The sequence below is a fragment of the Eptatretus burgeri genome, chromosome 5, assembly GCF_056783735.1.
Source record: "Eptatretus burgeri isolate ZD-2024b chromosome 5, Ebu_testis_v1, whole genome shotgun sequence".
Taxonomy (NCBI): Eukaryota; Metazoa; Chordata; class Myxini; order Myxiniformes; family Myxinidae; genus Eptatretus; species Eptatretus burgeri.
Window position 1 is genome coordinate 22405516 of NC_140965.1, and position 22500 is coordinate 22428015.

Sequence of the window (22500 nt, forward strand, 5' to 3'; positions counted from 1 at the left end):
ATAAAAGGGCTCAATTGGAAGTGACGAGGACTCGAGTATAAAAAGGTTCTGTTCGGGAAAAGAGGGGGAAGAATAGTCGTAAAAAGAAAGCGTCTGGTCGAGGCTGTTGGTCTCGGAGCGCGCTCTCTCGTTGCGCTGGTTCGTTCCTCGATTTGTCGTGTCTCGTGGCCTTGCTGTGCCTCATGCCTCACCTCGGTTGGCTCTGGAGTTCTGCTGGCTCGGAGTACGGGACCGAACGGCGGGCGGACCTGCCTCCCTCTCCTGCTCGCATCTTGGCGCCAGAACTGGCTCCCTGGCGGCTGTGAGCGGTCTTGGGCCTACACCAGGAGGTTGACACCACCAGGAACAGCACCACGGTGTCTCCTGCCCCTGATGAGCGCAACGCCAGCTCGTCCGGCGCCAATCCAGGGACTGTTGCGTCGACACCACGGGCAAGCCTGACCACCAGCTACGTTGTGTGTGTGTGTGTGTGTGTGTGTGTGTGTGTGTGTGTGTGTGTGTGTGTGTGTGTGTGTGTGTGTGTGTGTGTGTGTGTGTGTGTGTGTGTGTGTGTGTGTGTGTGTGTACCTGGCGCCTTAGAGGGTTTGAGATTTGTATATCCATTGGAATTGTTTGTGTTTTCCCCACGCCCGAACCCACACCACCATCCCGTCAAATCCCCCCGGATCCCTCCTCTTGCCGAGTCTTATTATTATTTCTGGTTAGAGAAATAAACATTATTAACTCAGTGAAAAGCGACTCGTGCCACCTTCCTCGTCCCGTTTGCTGTAGAGCGATTAAAACCGCCATCTTTGGGTTGTAAAAAATAAACCGCCTCCATCGTTTCGGCTCATTCTACGTTGGCAGGACTGTTCAAGTCCCGTGGACGTCACAGTATGATGTTTTCTGGTGCATTAGAATCTGAAATACTGCAGAAAAATATTGTTGAACTTGGCAAGATTTTTCCAGTCCATCTTCGTGAAACTTGAAAAGTCTAAAAAATCAAGATTTTATGTATTTTTCGCGTTTTTCGAACTCCGCAGTTTGCAGACAGAGTCTTTGAACAGACGGGACAACAGCTTATAGTTCACTTGTTCAAAGTTGATTTCTTACAGTCCAGGAATCGTTTTCGGTGACCAGTTACCGCTTGTAATAGGTACTGCTTTTGCTCCTCATCGTCCGTAATAAGACTGTTGTACTCAGTCACCAGGGCTACACCACGCTCTGCACAGTCATTCACAACTTGCAGCTTGCTGACAATAGTACGGCTCTGTACGAAACTATCTTCAGTTTCCCATTGATCTGGGTCTTTGTGCAGAAAGTCAGAGTTCAAATGCATTACATCAAAAAAAACTTCTGCTTCACGGAGATGCGAAATCTTCCAGTTTTCCATTGCCCGTTGAAATTTCCGAAAAAAATAAAATAAGGACAGACCTAACACCCAGCTTACCGTCCATCTGAATAAGCTTAAAAGCCTTTGCACTCGATTATTTTATCCCTTGTTTTGCAATACAGTCAAAGCTCGTTACTATGCCACCCGTCAGGACCGAGCAAAAGTGGCATAGTAGCGAGAGTGGCATAGTAACGAGATTTTGTAAAAACGGTCTTATTTTCTCAAGTTACCCATCTGTAGTTAATCTTTAGACAAAATTTATTCCAGCAAGTAAAAGGCACGACTGTTGTATAAGCTAAGCGAACGGAGAACATACACACACACTAACAGAGTTCACACACTAACATATGGCATGGCGAGAAATTCACGACACACAAAGCTTTCAAGAATCGTCGGCTGGCGCATCTTCTTTCGGCGGATCTCGTGCATCTCGTTGTCTAGCCGATTGCACGCTTGCATCACACCGGGCTTCCCGCTTCTCTGCTGCATGAACTTCCAGACGGTGCTACAAGCGCGCTGGGCTTCCTCGAACGGAACGATTTCCTCCTCGACAGTTACCTCGTCATCTTCGCTTTCCACCGGCTCCTCACTGCACAGAATCTCCTCCGCAATCTCCTCCAACGTGAAATACCCGCCAGTCGCGAGGCGCTCGTCGGCTTCGAGAAAGTCAGACAGCTCGATCTCCTCGTTCTCGTGCATCTTTTCCTCGGCAGGTAGAGCTTCCCAGATGTCGGGCAGCTCCGCATCCTGTGGCTCAGTTTGGATCTCCTCTTCGATGAACTTGGCCTTCGCGAAACAGTTCCTGATCGTCGACTTGCCGACCTGCTCCCAAGCACGCCGGGCAACGTGTAGAGCGTCGAGCAACGTGAACTTGAACTCCTTTCCCTCGTCTATGGCCTCAAGCCGGCGGCATACAGGAGCTTCTTGTAGTGGCGCTTGAGGTTCTCTATGATTCCCTGATCCATTGGTTGCGAATTGGCTGTCGTGTTGGGTGGGAAGAAGACCAGTTGGATGTTGTTCAGCTCGAGCTCGGGAGGGTGGCCAGAGAAGTTATCGAGACAGACCAGCACTCTGCGTCCCTGCTGGCCGAGTCGTCCGTCCCACGCACGCAACATCTCCTCGAAAAGCTCCGCCGTCATCCACGCCTTCGAGTTCGCCTTGGACTTGACTGGGATCTCTTTGTTCTTGAAGGCACGGGGTTTCTTGGAATTGCCAATCACCAGAAGAGGGAACTTCTCGCTGCCGCTCATGTTTGCCCCAACCAGAAGAGTGATCCTTTGCTTGCTTTTCTTTCCTCCAGTACACCGCTCTCCCCTGAAAGCCATGGTCTTGTTCGGAAGCAGCTGCCAGAAGAGTCCAGTCTCGTCCAGGTTGAAGACGTCGTCTGCGGAGAACTGCCCGAGTAAGGGCCGGAGAACCTGTTGTTGCCACTCAAGAAGGGATTGCGAATCCACCGCTCCAGCTTCGCCCTGCACTGTCTTGAACGTGATGCTGTGGCGCTTCTTGAAATTGCCCAACCAACCGTCGCTCGCCATGAAGTCTGGGATGTGCATCAGCTCGGCCAGTTTCATCGCCTTCTCCTTGATCAGATCGCCGCTGACAGGCACATTCTGTCCTCTTGATTGCTTCAGCCACATGAGCACTCCCTCATCAAGCTTCGGGTCGTGAGCCTGCGTCAACTTCATGCCCTTCGATGGAAATCCAGCTTTGATTGCAGCCTCGATTGCATCCATCTTGCTGAGAATGCCCTTCACGGTGGTTCTCTTAACTTCGACGCCCCATTTCTTGCTAATCTCCCTGGCCAACTTGGACTGATTCGGCTCCTTCTTCGCGGCATCGATGATCTCCTTCTCCTTCAGCGTAAAGTCGGTTCGCTTGCGTTTCTGAGCTGACATTATGGGCTGAATTTGAAAAAAAATGATGTCACTGTTGTACGTGTGCCTGCGTGTCTGTGTGTGTGCTCGCGCTTTTTTGTGTCTCGTTGTGCGTGTTGTGATTGGCTTGTTGTGGCTGGCATCGGGGAGAAGAATCGCGTGTTTTGACACAGTCTGACTATGCGCGTACGTATTGAGTTATGTTGTGCGCAGCTGGACTGTAGTTCGTCGCTTCGCCTTTGGACGTGAGTGTGATATAATCGAGCACTGCGCAATACAGACTTTTTCACGACTCGTGCCTTTTAACAGTCACACAGTAGTGGCATGGTAGCGAGAGTAGGGGGTGGCATAATAAATTTATTTTGTATTGAATTTTGTCGGGACCGAGCAAAAGTGGTATAATAGCGAGTGGCATAGAAGCGAGGTGGCACAGTAACGAGCTTTGACTGTACGTGACTTTCAAAATGACGTAATCTGTCAGGTCATATCTGGGGCTCATCAATGCACAGGGTAAGTTTAAAACGATGATATTCACTATTAATCATGTTTTGGAGAACGGGGGTCATTGGTGAGGGGGGGGGGTTGGAGTTGGAGTTTGAGTGGATGCTGCGTGGGCTGTGAGGGCAGTTATAAATTTTTTTTTTTGGTCCTGGTCTGGGGCCACAAGATAAATTATACTCGGTTTTTGCATCAATTGGTAAAAGGTGTGTGTGTGTGTGTGTGTGTGTGTGTGTGTGAGTGTGTGTGTGTGTGTGTGTGTGTATGTGTGTGTATGTGTATGTGTATGTCCTTGTGTGTGTGTGTGAGTGTGTGTGTGTGTGTGTGTGTGTGTGTGTGTGTGTGTGTGTGTGTGTGTGTGTGTGTGTGTGTGTGTGTGTGTGTGTTATCCACTACCTCTGCACCTCCGCAAGCTTTACAAACAGGAAATTGTTGGAACTGCGCAATACAGACTTTTTCACGACTCGTGCCTTTTAACAGTCACACAGTAGTGGCATGGTAGCGAGAGTAGGGGGTGGCATAATAAATTTATTTTGTATTGAATTTTGTCGGGACCGAGCAAAAGTGGCATAGTAGCGAGAGTGGCATAGTAACGAGATTTTGTAAAAACGGTCTTATTTTCTCAAGTTACCCATCTGTAGTTAATCTTTAGACAAAATTTATTCCAGCAAGTAAAAGGCACGACTGTTGTATAAGCTAAGCGAACGGAGAACATACACACACACTAACAGAGTTCACACACTAACATATGGCATGGTGTGTGTGTGTGTGTGTGTGTGTGTGTGTGTGTGTGTGTGTGTGTGTGTGTGTGTGTGTGTGTGTGTGTGTGTGTGTGTGTGTGTGTGTGTGTGTGTGTGTGTGTGTGTGTTATCCACTACCTCTGCACCTCCGCAAGCTTTACAAACAGGAAATTGTTGGAACTCGACACCTCTCATCCACAGATATTTCTTTGCATTCAGAAACAGAACAATTATGGTTAACCATTTTGAAGTTGCCACTCATTCGTGTGAATGTGAAAATTATTTTTAAAAGACTATTTGAATTACAGATTCCACGCTCGCATCGGCAGGTTAAAAGTGCCCGGCGAGCCGAATCGACTCACTGAAAACACAGACACAGCACGTGTGCAAAAGGCCTCATTTGACATTGTTTCATCATTTTGAAAGTCGTCTGTTGGTTACAGTGTTCCTTTTGTGGAATGGCATGTGATGTGAAGTGAGGTAGAGAATGTATCAGAATAAGTGTGATGATAATATGGTGACAGACATTTTTATGGGCTATAAACATTTCCCAGGAATATGCAGGAAATAATTTGCCACTGTACCAGTAACTCATGCTTTGGTTAACTCTGATATTTAATACAAAGACTTCTGTGTTTTTTTTTCCTTTTCATTATTTATTTAAGCCGCTGACATGATGCAGCTACAGAGGGAGCTGCAGAATCTTTGGTACAAAAAGGACATTTTGAAGGTGAGGTTTGCACTTGAATGCCAATATTGTACAATTTATTCTCAGTAATTGTAACAAGAGGTTGGCACGATAGCTCAGAGGTAGTGCGCTCTCCTTTGATTTGTCGAGTTTGGGTTCAATACCCCACCCAACCATAGTGTTTTGTATTCAGGGTGTATCGAAAAATGCACCATCTGGCAGATGGGATGTTAAATCGGAGGACTGGTCTGCCATCATTGGTTAATGGTTGATGTTAACCATCCGACGATGTCTTTCACAAAGAGTAGGGTATTGCAATCTGCCACCCTGGGAAATTCCTTCCTGAATGTGCAGGGACACTGTGTACCAGCTGTGCAGCTATACCTCAGTAATGATGCAACCAGCCGGCCAATATCCATTTGCTTAAAAAAGATTGACATGTCCCAAAACTTCTCCCTCTCATTGCCTCCTCTGCATATTTAGAACAATACAATTTCCCCATCCATTATCACAGTTTTATACAAAATAATAGAAATAAAAAGTGTTCTATTCCTATTACCGGTACATTTCTTGTTAAGTTAAAAGCAATTCTCGCTCTTGTTTAAAGCTGTTTTGTAATCCTCATCCTATTACTGTCTTTTATGAGGTGGAAGAATGACCTAGAGGTACGCACACTCACCTCTAAGCTGTCTCTCCTGGGTTTGAATCCTGACCCAGTGATAAACTGTCATCCCAGTAGTACACAGGCAGGGTGATTCATCAATGTGTGCCGTCCCTCAAATGGACGTTAAACCAGAGTCCTGTCTGCCGGCATTAGTCGGCGGACGTTAAAGATCCCACGGTGTCCTTCACGGAGAATAGGTGAGTTATCGCCGGCATCCTGAACAAATTACAAATTCCTGCTTTAACCAGCAGGGGTCGTTGCATCAGCGGCACAGCCATGCCCTCGGCCATTGATGCAAACCAGCAATAGGCTGCACACGAAATGATGATTGATGTCCTTGATGATTTTTTAATTTTTATTTTTGCTCGGTATGTGAGAAGCTGCGGGGAGTATGCAGAGAAGCCTTTGAGAAGATGTCCAAACCTCGGACCGTTGTCTTGTCCCTTCTGGAGAAAAATCCAGATTGGAGAAGGGGGAAAACGAGCTGCCTCGCCAATCATCTTACCTACGAGCTCTCAAAATGGCTGCAATGCCATGCTGATTCTCTGCAGGTGTCGTTGGAACATTGTATGCGGCTCTACACTTTAGCTGTTATCTGCACCGTTTTTTATGATCTCTATTTTTTGAGCAAAGGTTTTAGTCGCCTAACTGAGTTTGCCGAGTGCAGCATCTTCTGACCTCGACACATCATATAATCACACATTCGATTGAAATTCCTGCTCTTGTCTTCATGATTTACTGCATCTGTGGCTAATCCCTTGGCCCTGTGGCTTTTTTGATTCTTCAATATCAAGTCCCATTGGCTCATTCCGTGTAATTTCAGCCGGGGGTTGCGGTGACCCCCCTCAGATTTCTCTTAAAAAATTCTCAAAGCTACCTTAACATATATGAGTTAGAACAAGCATGTGGTTACTTTAATTTGGCTCACATTTTTTTAAAAGGATATTTTAGTTTAAGGCCGCTGCCAATCTCAACTACAAATTAAGACACATAATGTGATCATAATAATCACCATTATAAGTATTCATTTGCATATCTAATTGTTTATATACTTAGTGTACATTGTATGAAAGTCTACATCCATTTATAAATGTAGGTACAATATCTTATTCAACTTTTTTTTTTTCATAACTTCATATCAAATTGTTTGGACAAATGTACTTGGATCCATTGTACAAAGTGAACAGTGATTAATTTTATAATTGTCAGGATATAATAAAATGCAACAATGAGCATTGACAGTTACTAAAGGGCTGTGTATTAGGTTAAAACCTAAATAAGATAGAGTTGTGCTTCATGCCTAACTTTGGAAATGATTTTGGTACACTTCTTTAAGCTTTACTAAACTGATTGATATATTGTTAGATTCCACTTAAGTCATATTTCCTTACAATATCTTTATTTTTTCTATATCTTTGTTAGTATAAATTTTATTTTTAAAAAGTAGCTTTTGGGACTGCAGAATCATTATAAATTGATGTATTTTAAAAAAAAATTCGTTTAAAAATAGAAGGGATTGAGAACAGTTCTTGAATTTTCTACCACAGTTTGCCTATGTATGTGTCTTTAAGTGACAACAATTAAAAAGAGCTGTGTAACTGTCAAATGGTGAACACTTGGGGTAAAACCGGGGTAAATTTCAGTGTCGTTGAGTCTGGAGCAAAGTTCAGACACCTATAACACCCAATATTTTGCTCCAAAAGGTTTCAGTTTTCTTGTGTAAATGATCCAGTCACTAGATTATGTAAACCGGGCAACAAAATTCTTCATGATGAATAAACTGACTGTTGGCAGCAATTTGAAAACTCAAATTTTTTTGACTGCATGTTACAAATCTGCATGACCCCTCGCCGGGGTCTTAGCTGCCATTTTGTTTCGGCCTACTAAATATTCCTCGTCTTGGAAACACGATTTACTCTCACGGACTAATTTAAGTATATATTCGAAATATGATTTCTGATTTGAGGATCAGATCTCGTGAATTAAGTAAGTGTCAAAATCTGGAGTGAAGTCTGAAAATTTAAAGAAATTAACGATTCTTATAACTAAGCGTTTAATCTTACAAGCTTTACACAGCTGTGCACCTTCCTTCTCCATATTTATGCAATAAAATGTGAAATTGCCACGGCATTCAACTTAACTTTTTCTTCTATTCTGTTTTTCTACTGTTTTTCCTTAAGTGTAACTTTGTTAAGTGTAACTTTGTTGAGTGTAACAAAAATAATTAAGCAGGCAAAGGCTCCCGCGCGCGTGAGTAGTGGGTGTAGTGACTGCAGCTCGGTTATCCCTGCGGACATCCCCGGAGTTAGGAAGGCAAAATAAATTTGAGGATTAGAATGAGTTAAGCAACGGGACAAGTGAACTAACTATGAGTTCAAGAGAGAATTGAAAAATGTTTTCAATGGCTTCAAAACAATGAATCCCGAGACACTGCAGGATGGCCGAGATGTACGCACATTCGTTCTAAGCTGTCTTGCTTGGGTTCAAATTAGTTCGCCTTTTTGGCCAATCTGTTTTCATTTAAAATGTTATTTAATTTCATTCGGAGCTTGGAGCGATGTTGTCCTCCATATAAAAGTCTTATATAAAAACGAATGAGACTTTTGTTTGTTTGTGATACTACTCCCAAGGTCAATTGCTGCAAAACTTTGTAGGATCACATTGTTTACTATGATGCACATTATTAAGGGTTTTAAAGAGTCATTTTCTCATAATCATAACTTGTAAACACATGAGCCACCTATCGTGTGGAAGGGGTTGGAGTCTAGGTGGGAGGAGGCAGGGGATGGGGTGGTGTGTGAGTCCAGAGGGAGGGGAAGGGGTGGGGTGGTGGTCTGGATAGAGGAAAAGGGGTGGGGTGGTGGTCTGAATGGAGGGAAAGGAGTGGGGTCGTGGTCTGGATAGAGGGAAAGGGGTGGGGTGGAAGTCCGGAGGGAAGGGAAGGGGTGGGGTGGGAGTCCGAAAGAGGGGGTGGATGGGAGGAGGGAGGAGGAGGGGTGGGGTGGGAGGAAGAGGAGTGAGGGAGGGGGTTGGAGGGGGCAATGCCAGGTACTCTTGTTAGAATAAATATAAATGTCCTCCAACAAAATCACTTCACCACTTACACGACTAGAAATGATGAGCAAAAAGGTCACGTGATAAAATAGCGTTATTGCAGCACTTGGTTCGGGTTTGTAAATCATCGACAATAAGATTTACGTTTGACATTCCTTCATTTAAAATACCACAAAATATATTTGTTACAATTTTGGGACAAAGTGCCCACTATTTGTGATATGTCAGTGACCAAAGAGTAAATCAAACCAAAATTTGGGAAAGGAATAAAATTTTAAAGACCACTGAGCCGTTCCAGAAATAAATTCATTACATTACGGAATCAAAGAGGATTTTTAATTGCATATGAAGAAGCTACAGAATTTTTGTTTTTTAAAAGACAGGCAAAAGAAAGGAGATTAGTGGGTAGGGGTGAGGAATGGAAGGGGTTGAGGGGAGAGTGGTGTGTGAGAAGGGGAACTCGCATGGTATGGGGAGGAGAAGAGCAAGAAGGTACATAATGGAGACATTGCTCAGATTCCTTAAATCCAGTCAGAGTTATTTGGCAAGTACCAATTATAAAGGAGATCTTAAACCAACATCACCTTCAAGCATTCATTGATATGTGCAGCATTTGCTAAAAGCTGCTGTTTGGGTCAAATGCAAAATCAAAGTCTGTTGCCCTGTTCAACATGTTTCCATGAAGAGGCATCTCCCTTTACCTTTTTCGCAGATTGAGATGGAGTGGGGGGGGGGCGGGGGGTGGTGGTTGGGTGGGCTTTATAACCCTCTGGGTCAACTAAAGTCTTTTGCAAAGCAAATTACTCTGGTATAAAAGTATAGCAGTAAACTAGATATTTGCGATCACCATGGGTAAGCCGTGCGAGGCTTACCCTTGGCGGGTGCCCGCAACTTACCCTTGGCCTGCGATCCAACGATGGGTTTTTGTGGACCACCATATAACCTTAACCTTCAGCATTTCGTGATAGAATGAAAATTAAGAAAATGTGTCCCCTAGTACAATCCATTCAAAAAACTAAACATGGTGAAAATTATAGGAAAATTATTCAAGTTGTGATCAAAAATGTGTTTTTGTTAATTTGGTCAATCTGAAAAATGTTGGCCAAGGACACAAATCAAATATCAGGTGCACAATTTCAATGCAGGTACATTATTATGATGCAAGAACATTTTGGAACGCCAAGCGGTCTTTGAGATTCCGCATTGGCAATATTGAGCGATGATTAAAAAAAACGTGTTATTTATTTCAGATTGTCATTTGACCTTGACCTTGAATCCGGAGGGGTATGATGTAAATAAAGTGTAAATTTCCCTTGCTCTGGGCTTTGTCGAAAGGGCTATTTCATTGTAATAGGACAAATCTTTGTGGAGTTTTGGTGAAAAATGTTAAAATGCCTATAATTGGGTCATGACCTTAAAATTTGGTCATGGTCAAAAATTGTGTTAACCACACATACTTTCTGTTCACCTTTTTGATGCAAATTTTCGTTCTGAAAGTACCAGCTGGCTCAGTGATACAACTCGGACATTTCGGAAATTAGAAGTGCAGGAAGAGGAGAAAAATAAACCCTGAAATGGTGGTTTGGAACTCCTCAGGGTCTAATAAACTCTGGGGGCACTAATTATTATTAGTGGGCTACGGGAGTAACACTCCATAATCCACTAATTATTACTAAATTACAAATTGGGGGCACTAATTGTAGAAACAAACCCTACAGCTGGTATAAGCCTTCCCCTATGTTATAGGATGCTTAATTAAGTAATTGCTATTTTAATTAGACTAGAAGTACCCACTCCCTTTTGGAGCACCTCGGAGGAGTACGTTATTATCCTTACTCAAACGTGCAATCCAAAATACCTCTCACTGTAATTCAAAACACCTCACGTGGGACAGGAATACTGTACTGTAAAGGATCAGGACTTGTAATACCCTTTCCCACCTGGGGCGGTGCTACAGGATACAAATTTACCTCGAGAATGTGCGTCGTCCACCCCCTCCCCCTCCCCCTCCCCCCCCCACCTCCAAGACCACCGGCAAAGACAAAAACACCCCTATTTACTAATTGGAGTCACGCTGATCCTACGTAGCAAGTCTGGATGTAATCGGTCCAGAACTGGAGGAGTAGTGACAGACGCACGCACGCACGCACACACACACACACACACACTGGTCCGTGAATTATAGGAAGGTTTACTCATGTTAGCTCATATTATAAAGTAAATTATTTGCAATTCGAGTTAAATGTTTCTGATACAGATGAAACGAACAAACAAAAAAAAATCAGGATTTCAAAGCAGACCATTCATCAAATAACTGCATCACATCACCCTAAATTCTACATGCATTTGCAAGTAAACCACTCCTGACCAGTGTGACCACTCCTTGGCTTTTTTTCACAAGATCTTGGCTCTTCGTTGTTCTCCTTGGAATATAGGTTTTCTATTATCATCGCTCTACTGAAACCTTGTGAATTCTTGGCTTTTTTCATTGGCTCACCTTGGCATTTATGAAAATGAGGAGTGGTCACATTGCTCCTGACCGAGAGCTGTGCTCATGATGATATCAGACAGGTATATCAAATGTGTTTTTTTATTTCCTTGTGTTTTCTTTTCATTTGGAATAAATATTCAGCCAGAGACATTGAATACCAACCTCCAGCGGCGAGTACTCAGAATTATTGTTGACGTCGTGGGACCAGGACTGGACCATCTAGTGGACCTGTATTGCCTGAAGATGCTGGACAAGGCCGAGCTGCTCACTGTTGTGAAGGGGCTTGTCACCACAGGACGACCCAAAGAGGTGAATGTGGAAGCTAGCTTTCCTTAACGTGAGGTGGAGGTGGGCAAAGTCGTATGAAAAATCATTATGATGTATCAATTATGATGATACATCATATCTTAGAGAATGGAAGGATACCAAGAAGATTGAAGGTAAGAATGTACAAGAGAGTGATTAGACCAGTTATAATGTTTGGTGCAGAAACATGGACTTTGAGAAAAAGGGAAGAGGAGTTGCTGGAGAGGACAGAGATGGGAATGCTTCGGTGGATTTTCAGAGTATCACGAAGAGAGTGGTTGAGGAATGAGGAGATATGTAAGAGAGCTGGAGTTCCATGTAATACAGAAAGGATTAGCAAGGTTAGGCTGTGGTGGTTTGGTCGTGTGATGATGAAAATGGATGAAGAACCAATCAAGAAAGCATGGAATGAGCCAATTAGAGGGGAAGGAATTAGTGGACGACAGAGATTAAGGTGGAGGGAGGAAGTGGAAAGAGATTTGAAGAGCGTGGGATTGAGAGAGAGGAAGATGTGGAGGACAGAGGAGAATGGAGAAGTCGTATCCGAGTGGATTATCCTAACTGTAGGGATTAAGGTTCAGAGAATAATAATAATAATAATAATAATTAGACAAGGAAGAGTAGGCTGGAAGGAAAGAAACTGATAAAAATGTAAGGTTCGAACGGGAAACCTCAAATACGACAAAAAAAGGGTTTCATACTCTTCACTCAGCACTGAAGTGGAATTTATTCAGTTTGAGCATGTACCTTGTGATCTCATGGAATGGAGTTATCATGTATTTGCATTTTTCTAAACCAATCAAATTAATTCATATTAAAAACATGAGTACTGTATTTAAAAGTATAATTTATTCCCATTCAAACATCACACATGATCAATTCTCTCTCATATTTAAGGATTTTATCATGTAATCTTGTTTACTGTTTGCAATATTTGCCTTTCTGTTTGAAACTTGGGCTTCCCCTTGAAAGGAATGGTGGGGCACACCACCCTGCCACATTGACACCCTCCCCCTCATTCACCCTCCCCCCCACCTCCCCTGCTCCTTTTTCCTCCCGCCTTGCTGCCTTTCAACAGCATCTTGATCTGCCTTGTCCCGGCAAATCCTCACCTATGCACAGGTGCAATATAATAGCCATATCCATCAAAACATTGACACTACATCATTGATACTTCCTTCCAATCGGAAGTTGGTCTGTCATTTTGTAATACATGTGTACCGATCACAGGGTGCAGTCTCTGGATACAGTGGAGGTCAGGAAGTGCTGTTATATCATTCAGACATACCATGAGTTAACAATGTCCTCTCTAGAGTGTACCAGGTGCGGTGGGACGCAAGAAGCACGCGAGCCAGCATCAACTCCGCTTTATTGCACGACCAGAAGAACACTCTTCCCACCCCTAGCGGGCGAGGCATGATATACGAAAACCCAATCACGTGACACAGCACACTCCTCCCCTCGTAAAATGACCCGTCACATAATGAACGGATAATCACAACATGACCATCGGAAACCCATCAACACTCATAATCCTCCAAGTACCGCGGCCGCACCCTGACCCGCCTCGGACGGGCAGCGCCACCAGACAGCCCAGGCTCAGACGCCTCCCGGCCCGGTCGAGGTGACACCCTCGCCGGACTCGCACTTTCCGCAACACCAGCTACCCCCGACTGCCCAGCCTGCTCGACGTCCCCGGGTAGGACGGCATCAGGCGAAGCCCCCCTCGGCGCCGGTCCAGCCAGTCCCGGCGATACAACGTCAGGTGCCGGCGACACTACCGGTGGGGGTCCCGCATCGTTCGGCTCGGGGAGGTGTGGGGGGGGTGACTCTGAACAGCGATCATGCATCTGGTCCACGTGCCGCTTCCACACATCCCCACCATCAGTCCGCACCATGCAATTCGCCGGCCCCAGCACCACAGAGACCACCGCCGGCACCCATTTGGAACCGTGGAAATAATCGCGCACCATTACCCGCTGCCCCACCTCGAAGCTGCGCAGCCGCGTCGGACGCGACATTGCCCCACTCCCCGACCCTCCAGGTCGTAGCAAATCCAGCCTGGACCGCAAAGCCCGTCCATAGAGACGAATGGCCGGCGAATCACCCGTGACAGGATGAACTGTGTTCCTGTAATGGAGCAAAAAGACATCGACCACCGTCTGCACAGGTGCAACACCCCCCCTGCGCAAAGCCCGCTTCAACATCTTGACAAACGACTCAGCTTGGCCATTCGTCTCAGGATGATACGGTGCGGACCTTAGATGTCGAATACCATTCTGGCGCATAAACTCATCAAATACACCCGCGATGAACTGCGGACCATTATCAGAGACCAGGATCTCCGGCAACCCTTTATTAGCAAAGATCGTCCGCAGCTTCTCTACTGTAATGTTTGCTGATGTATGCTGCATTACTACAACCTCCGGCCATTTAGAGAATGCATCAATCACAATCAAAAACATCTTGCCATTAACCGGTCCCGCAAAATCTACATGGACCCTCTGCCAGGCTCTGACTGGCACAGGCCAGAGACCCGAAGCTCGACGCGGGTTATCAGCATCTGTCTGGCACGTGGCGCAACGCTTAACCAACTGCTCAATGTCTTTGTCCAACCCCGGCCACCACAACAGGCTACGAGCAAGACTCTTGGTCTTCACGATGCCAAGGTGACTGACATGCAGTTCTTCCAAACACCGTTGCCTGAACCTCGGTGGAATCACGGTCCTCATTCCCCACATTACGCACCGTTGGACCAACGACAGCTCCGCTGCGCATGACGTGAAAGGTTGAAATGCCGGTGTCGAAGGCAGATCGCTCCAATTCCCCGTAGAAATCGCCTGGACGACACGGGCAAGCACCGGATCACGAGCCGATTCCACCGCGACCTGCCTGGCCGTGACAGGCCCGCTTTGGACCTGGTCCAGCGCGAACACATCGACCCGGTCGCCCAACTCAGACGCAGCTGGACCCTCCGCACACGGCAAGCGTGAGAGCCCGTCGCAGTTAGCATGATTCTCGGTGCTTCGGAACTGAATATCATAATCGTAAGCACCCAGAAACAGACACCACCGCTGTATTCGCGCGGCAGCTACCACCGGCACCCCGCGTTCGGGTCTCAGGATGAATTGAAGCGGTTTGTGATCCGTCTGTAAAGTGAAATGCCGCCCCAGCAGATATTGATGAAACCTCCGCACACCCCAGACGAGGCTGAGAGCCTCACGCTCAATCTGGGCATATCCGCGCTCTGCTGTGGACAGGGTCCGGGATGCAAAACAAACAGGCCGCTCGGAACCATCGTCCATCCTGTGGGAGAGCACTGCCCCGATGCCATATGCAGAGCTGTCGCATGCCAATAGGAGCGGACGCGCAGGCTCGTAGTGCACGAGGACCGTATCCTCTGTGAGCAGCCGCTTGACGCGGTCGAACGACGCCTGGTGTGCAGGCCCCCAAGCCCAGCGCTCGTCCTTCTTGAGCAACCGCGTTAACGGCGCAAGTTGTGAGCTGAGCCCGCGCACGAACCTTTGGTAATACTGGGCCATGCCAATGAACGAGCGCAGCTGCGTCTTGTCGCGAGGCGGTGGCATGCGCTGAATCGCCTCCACCTTCCGAGGACCTTTCAACAGCCCCTCCGGCGTGATGATGTGCCCGAGGTATTCCAAGCGCTGCTTGAAGAACGCGCACTTGTCCCTGTTTAAGCGCAGGCCGCACGCTTCTAGCTTTGTCAGCACTCGGGCAATGTTCGCAAGATGCTCGTCCGCCGTTTTCCCCGCAATGAGCACATCGTCCAGGTAGGTCTGAGCGGGCAGGCCAATGCAAACCTGATCCATAGCTTTCTGCCACAAAGCTGGGGCCGAAGCAATCCCAAAACAGAGTCGGGTATATCGATAGAGTCCTTGACACGTGTTGATTGTTAAAAGCTCGCTACTCCCGGGATCCATCGGCAGGTGAAAATATGCATCACGCAGGTCTAGCTTCGTGAAGTATTGACTCCCCGCCAATCGCGCATATATCTCATCGATTGACGGCAGTGGATATTGCTCCATGCTGAGCCCCGGGTTAACCGTGGATTTGAAGTCCCCGCACAATCGGACGTCTCCATTCCGTTTCAGCACCGTGACAACCGGGGTGGCCCAATCTGAGCACGACACCCGTTCGATCACTCCACAGGCCTCCAGCCTATCCAGTTCACCCTTGACCTTGTCCCGCAGGGCATACGGCACCGGACGCGGTTTACAAAACCGAGGAACCACCCCCTCCTTCAAGAAGAGCTTTGCCTCCAAGCCCTTGAGTTTTCCAAGGTCGTCGCTAAACAACCCTTGATGTCTTTGAAGAATCTCCTCCAACTGATCCTCCCACTGGCTCGGCACGGGTTGCACAAGGTGAATTGCGGCCCAGTCTAGCCTGATGCGGGTCATCCAATCTCGGCCGAGGAGAGACGGCCCCCTCCCCCGTACGACGTACACCCGAAGCGTGGCGACCTGGCCTTGATACCGCACAGACACGTCTGCCATCCCGACTGGCGTTATCTTCTCGCGGGTGTACGTGAACAGTGTGAGGTTTGACTTGATAAGCCTCAAGCCGTTGAGTCTACGCGCGGTCTGTTCGCCGATGAGCGACACCGCTGCTCCCGTATCGACTTGGAACGTGATTGGCGTTTCGTTCACTTCGACTTCCACCGTCATCGGGCGCGCCGTCGCCGGGCCAATTGAAAACAGGCTCAACAACGGCCGCTGGTTCCGCCCCGAGTCGCCTCGCACATCGCCGTCAACGACTTTAACGGTGGCCGGCGCCCCACGGCACACACGCGCCAAATGACCCACCTTGTGACAATTCAAACACACGTTGCCTTTATACGGGCACGCACGGCGCAGGTGTCGACCTCCACATCCCAAGCATGTCCGCGGGGTCACCTCTCCGCACGCGCGGCCGCGCGGCGACGTCCGACCCGCATCGAAGGTCGTGCGCGCGACCTGGGGTGCTCGCGACCCTGCGTGGCCGGTGATGGCTCGAACATCCCCGCGAGTCTGCTCGACCGCTGTAGCCGTGCTGACCGCCGAGTCGAATGTAATGGCTTCATCCTTCAGCCGTAAAATCGCTGAAACCATTTTCGCATCTTGTAAACCAGCAATAAAACGATCTCTGAGCCGAGCTGGCCGCTCCCCCGCCGTGAACTTGCAGGCCACGGAAGCACGCTTAATCCGCGCCACAAAATCAGCGACGCGTTCCTCTGCCCCTTTCGAGAGGCGATCGAACTGGAATCGAGCGAGCTGCAACGACTTCTCCGGCGCCATGTGTGCTTTCATTTTCTGTACAATGTCCCGAAACGCCAACCCGTCATCCCGGGGCCTCTTCGGTGCCACTAAATCACCCAGCAGCCGATAATGCTCCGGCGAAAGCGAAGCGAGCAAGATCGACTTTTTCTTGCTCTCGTCGACCACATCGTTCGCGTGGAAATAGCATTCCAATTGCTCCGAAAACAATTCGAAGTCGTCCCCGTCGAAAACGGGCATAAGTCTGTATACAACCATCCTCGTCAGCCAACTAGAGTGTACCAGGTGCGGTGGGACGCAAGAAGCACGCGAGCCAGCATCAACTCCGCTTTATTGCACGACCAGAAGAACACTCTTCCCACCCCTAGCGGGCGAGGCATGATATACGAAAACCCAATCACGTGACACAGCACACTCTCCACTCGTGATCAAACAAGATAACACCAAACAAGTACAGCACCAGAAATGGGGATCGTTTTGTGTGTGTCGGTGGGGGAGATGCGCACACCTTTGGGGTTTTCCTTCCCTTTGGTGTACGTGTTGTTCGTGGTGCCGAACTCAGTGCGTTCTCTAACGACTGCAATCCAGGGTCATGAATAAACGTACAGGTCAGCTACCACTCGAATGGATCTTTGTCAGTTGGTGTCTGTGACTTCTGAGTGATGTCACAATGAGCACATCAACAGCGTAACGTTTTTGAAACTTGTATTTCAAATAAAAAGATGCAAAGTCAAATGAGGAAGTTCATCATTACGTACAATGTCCAACTCTGATTCCCGCGTTGGGTTGTTTCCGTCCAGTGTCCCTGTCCTGCCGGCACAACTCACGCATGTTCACCTCATCCTTCGGGGCTGTTGAACGATTGAGTCTTGTCGCGGTGTTCTCTCTCGTTCGCTGGCCCATCCAGGATGATTTCAAGAGCTCAAAGGAATTATTTCCCGATACACAATGTTAATGAGTTTTAATCAACCCAATTATAATTGGCTCCACACATTAACCACTCTGGACATTCGTTCACTCATCGGAGTTAAATCGAGCACTGGACGATCAAAACGCACTTCTCATCACATGTCACCCATCTCTCTACACGTCTCCCTCTCGTGGGTTTATATAGTATCACAGAACAATCCCATTCCTTCCAGCAAATGCGATTATATATCCAGACTGGAAGTTTCGTCTGAGAACGTTCCATCATGTTCACAAATCTCACAAGGCAGTTTATAATACAATGCTGCCATCTACAGTCAAAATGAGCTCATTACATCAAGCGGTTTATATTACAATTTACCGATCTGTGCTAAACGAAACTTGTAACATGTAACCGTCAATTTTAATCGTTCATTTACAGGTATTTACTAATGATTACAACATCTAGCTTGTAACTGACAATGTATTTAGCAGTGACATGACAGAAAAACAAGGAACTGTTTTCACTGCTAACTTAGTCCATTCTCTCACTCAATAAATCCATTCTCCCACTCTATAAAGCTTTATTCCATAACACTCCATAAATCCATGTGAACACTCCATAAATCCATGGTTAGGGTGGCTGGCTTGGGATGCTTGGGTCCTGAGTTCGAGCCCTGTTGGCTGCTGAATTAACACCAGGCGGGGTCGACTCAGCCTGTTATTCTTCCGAGGTCAGCGAAATGAGTACCAGTGTACTGGTCCCGGTTTGTGCCCCAGTTAGAATAGGTGTACCATATCCCTGCGTAATGTAAGAGGCAAATAAAGGGTTGGTGTCAGGAGGGACATCTGGTCATAAAAACATTGCCTCAAAAAGGGAACCATGATTGTCATGGGGCTCGCAAGGCTAACCCCTGCTCTGGCAGGAGAAAATGGCCTTAAAATATGTGTGTGTGTGTGTGTGTGTGTGTGTGTGTGTGTGTGTGTGTGTGTGTGTGTGTGTGTGTGTGTGTGTGTGTGTGTGTGTGTGTGTGTGTGTGTGTGTGTGTGTGTGTGTGTGTGAGAGAGTCAGAGTCAGAGTCAGAGAAAATAAATAAATCTCTATTCCGTAACACTCCATAAATCCCTATTCCATAACACTCCATAAATCCCTATTCCATAACACTCCATAAATCTCTATTCCATAACACTCCATAAATCCATTTTCTCACTCCATAAATCTCTATTCCATAACACTCCATAAATCCATTTTCTCACTCCATAAATCTCTATTCCATAACACTCCATAAATCTATTTTCTCACTCCATAAAGCTCTGTTCCATAACACTCCATAAATTCATTTTCTCACTCCATAAATATCTATTCCGTAACACTCCATAAATCTCTTTTCCGTAACATTCCAATAAATCTCTATCCCGTAACACTCCATAAATCTCTATTCCATAACACTCCATAAATCCATTTTCTCACTCCATAAATCTCTATTCCGTTACACTCCATAAATCTCTTTTCCGTAACATTCCAATAAATCTCTATTCCGTAACACTCCATAAATCTCTATTCCATAACACTCCATAAATCCATTTTCTCACTCCATAAATCTCTATTCCGTAACACTCCATAAATCTCGATTCCATAACACTCCATAAATCTCTATTCCGTAACACTCCATAAATCTCTATTCCGTAACACTCCATAAATCCATTTTCTCACTCCATAAATCTCTATTCAATAACACTCCATAAATCTCTTTTCCGTAACACTCCATAAATCTCTATTTAGTAACACTCCATAAATCTCTATTCCATAACACTCCATAAATCCATTTTCTCACTCCATAAATCTCTATTCCATAACACTCCATAAATCCATTTTCTCACTCCATAAATCTCTATTCCATAACACTCCATAAATCCATTTTCTCACTCCATAAATCTCTATTCCATAACACTCCATAAATCTATTTTCTCACTCCATAAATCTCTGTTCCATAACACTCCATAAATCCATTTTCTCACTCCATAAATCTCTATTCCGTAACACTCCATAAATCTCTTTTCCGTAACATTCCAATAAATCTCTATTCCGTAACATTCCAATAAATCTCTATTCCGTAACACTCCATAAATCTCTATTCCATAACACTCCATAAATCTCTATTCCATAACACTCCATAAATCCATTTTCTCACTCCATAAATCTCTGTTCCAGAACACTCCATAAATCTCTATTCCATAACACTCCATAAATCCATTTTCTCACTCCATAAATCTCTATTCCGTTACACTCCATAAATCTCTTTTCCATAACATTCCAATAAATCTCTATTCCGTAACACTCCATAAATCTCTATTCCATAACACTCCATAAATCCATTTTCTCACTCCATAAATCTCTATTCCGTAACACTCCATAAATCTCGATTCCATAACACTCCATAAATCTCTATTCCGTAACACTCCATAAATCTCTATTCCATAACACTCCATAAATCCATTTTCTCACTCCATAAATCTCTATTCACTAACACTCCATAAATCTCTATTCCATAACACTCCATAAATCCATTTTCTCACTCCATAAATCTCTATTCCATAACACTCCATAAATCTCTATTCCATAACACTCCATAAATCTCTATTCCATAACACTCCATAAATCCATTTTCTCACTCCATAAATCTCTATTCCATAACACTCCATAAATCTATTTTCTCACTCCATAAATCTCTGTTCCAGAACACTCCATAAATCTCTATTCCATAACACTCCATAAATCCATTTTCTCACTCCATAATCTCTATTCCATAACCCTCCATAAATCTCTTTTCAATAACATTCCAATAAATCTCTATTCCGTAACACTCCATAAATCTCTATTCCATAACACTCCATAAATCTCTATTCCATAACACTCCATAAATCCATTTTCTCACTCCATAAATCTCTATTCAATAACACTCCATAAATCTCTTTTCCGTAACACTCCATAAATCTCTATTTAGTAACACTCCATAAATCTCTGTTCCATAACACTCCATAAATCCATCTTCTCACTCCATAAATCTCTATTCCATAACACTCCATACATCTCTATTCCATAACACTCCATAAATCTCTATTCCGTAACACACCATAAATCCATTTTCTCACTCCATAAATCTCTATTCCGTAACGCTCCATAAATCTCTATTCCGTAACGCTCCATAAATCTCTATTCCGTAACGCTCCATAAATCTCTATTCCGTAACGCTCCATAAATCTCTATTCCGTAACACTCCATAAATTCTATTCCATAACACTCCATAAATCAATTTTCTCACTCCATAAATCTCTATTCCATAACACTCCATAAATCTCAATTCCATAACACTCCATAAATCCATTTCCTCACTCCATAAATCCATGTGAACACTCCATAAATCTCTATTCCATAACACTCCATAAATCCATGTGAACACTCCATAAATCTCTTCCATAACCCTCCATAAATCCATTTTGTCACTCCATAAATCTCTATTCCATAACACTCCATAAATGCATGTGAACACTCCATAAATCTCTATTCCATAACACTCCATCTCTCTCTCTATCGAGTGTAGCCTGTGGCTGCTGGTTGCATCATTGGTTGGGACGCGGCTATGCCGCTGATGTAGTGTCCCCCTTACCAGTACACTGGTGCTCATTTTGCCGACCTCGGAAGGATGGCAGGCTGAGTCAACCTCCTGGTGTATTTTTAATTCAGCGGCCAACGGGGCTTGAACTCAGGACCCTAGGATCCCAAGCCGCCACCGTAACCACTAAGCCAACACCAGGCTATCACACTCCATAAATCCATGTGAACACTCCATAATTCTCTGTTCCATAACACTCCATAAGTCCATTCTCTCAATCCATAAATGCTAACACTCCATAAATCCATTCTCTCACTCTATAAATGCTAACACTCCATAAATCTCTTCTTTGTTTAACACGTACTAACATAACATATCTAGTAATTAAGGTTTTAACAAAGTCCGTGTATTTACCATTTATGCGCTGCTTTGAGCAGAGAATTCCTGGATCAGCACATGTTCTGTTAATACCTGCGGCTGACCCTTCATTGACTTTGTGGTGTTGTGCATTGTATGTTTGTATCAATTGAAGCAAGTTCACCTGAAATATCTTTGTTTCATTATGAAGAAAAGCAGTAATGCAGATGTCATAAAAACTTTCTTTATTACAAAATGTATATGTATCAAGTGTATAAATAGCACAGTGGCATCCTGTATCATCACGGTGAATTACTTGATGGGTAGGGTAACCACTTTCCACCATTTACCTTTACCCTGTCCTAATCACCTATGAAGGGGAAACCATAGAAGCAGTCAAGTACAGCTAATTTACTCCAAGGCAAACAATAAACCATGGTAAGAGTTATAGGCAGGCTTGTGAAGGCCTCTTTCTGTATATCCCCCTCTTCTTTTGGTCCCTTTCATCAAGCCGGCTGAAATGTTTGAACTTTGCCTTGGCTGAACTGCAGAATGTTATTGCAGATCCCAGGCCACCCGGAAACCTTCTGCTTGGGTCGGCCGTTTACACCACGGGTGGAGAAACAAGTATGTGGAAGCAATGGAGGAAGTTGTCCACAGGAA

At 45.4% G+C, this 22500-nt stretch overlaps 1 protein-coding gene across 4 annotated transcripts in view; it reads left to right on the plus strand.

The window, feature by feature from the left end:
* EXD3 (exonuclease 3'-5' domain containing 3) overlaps positions 1-22500 on the plus strand; it is a 182462-nt gene that overhangs the window by 17376 nt on the left and 142586 nt on the right. For all 4 annotated transcript variants that reach the window (XM_085881039.1, XM_085881040.1, XM_085881041.1 and 1 more), the window contains 3 exons: positions 5150-5214; positions 6217-6387; positions 11523-11690. In XM_085881039.1, coding sequence (XP_085737165.1) covers positions 5150-5214; positions 6217-6387; positions 11523-11690 — 404 coding nt within the window. The remainder of the gene's footprint in view (positions 1-5149; positions 5215-6216; positions 6388-11522; positions 11691-22500) is intronic.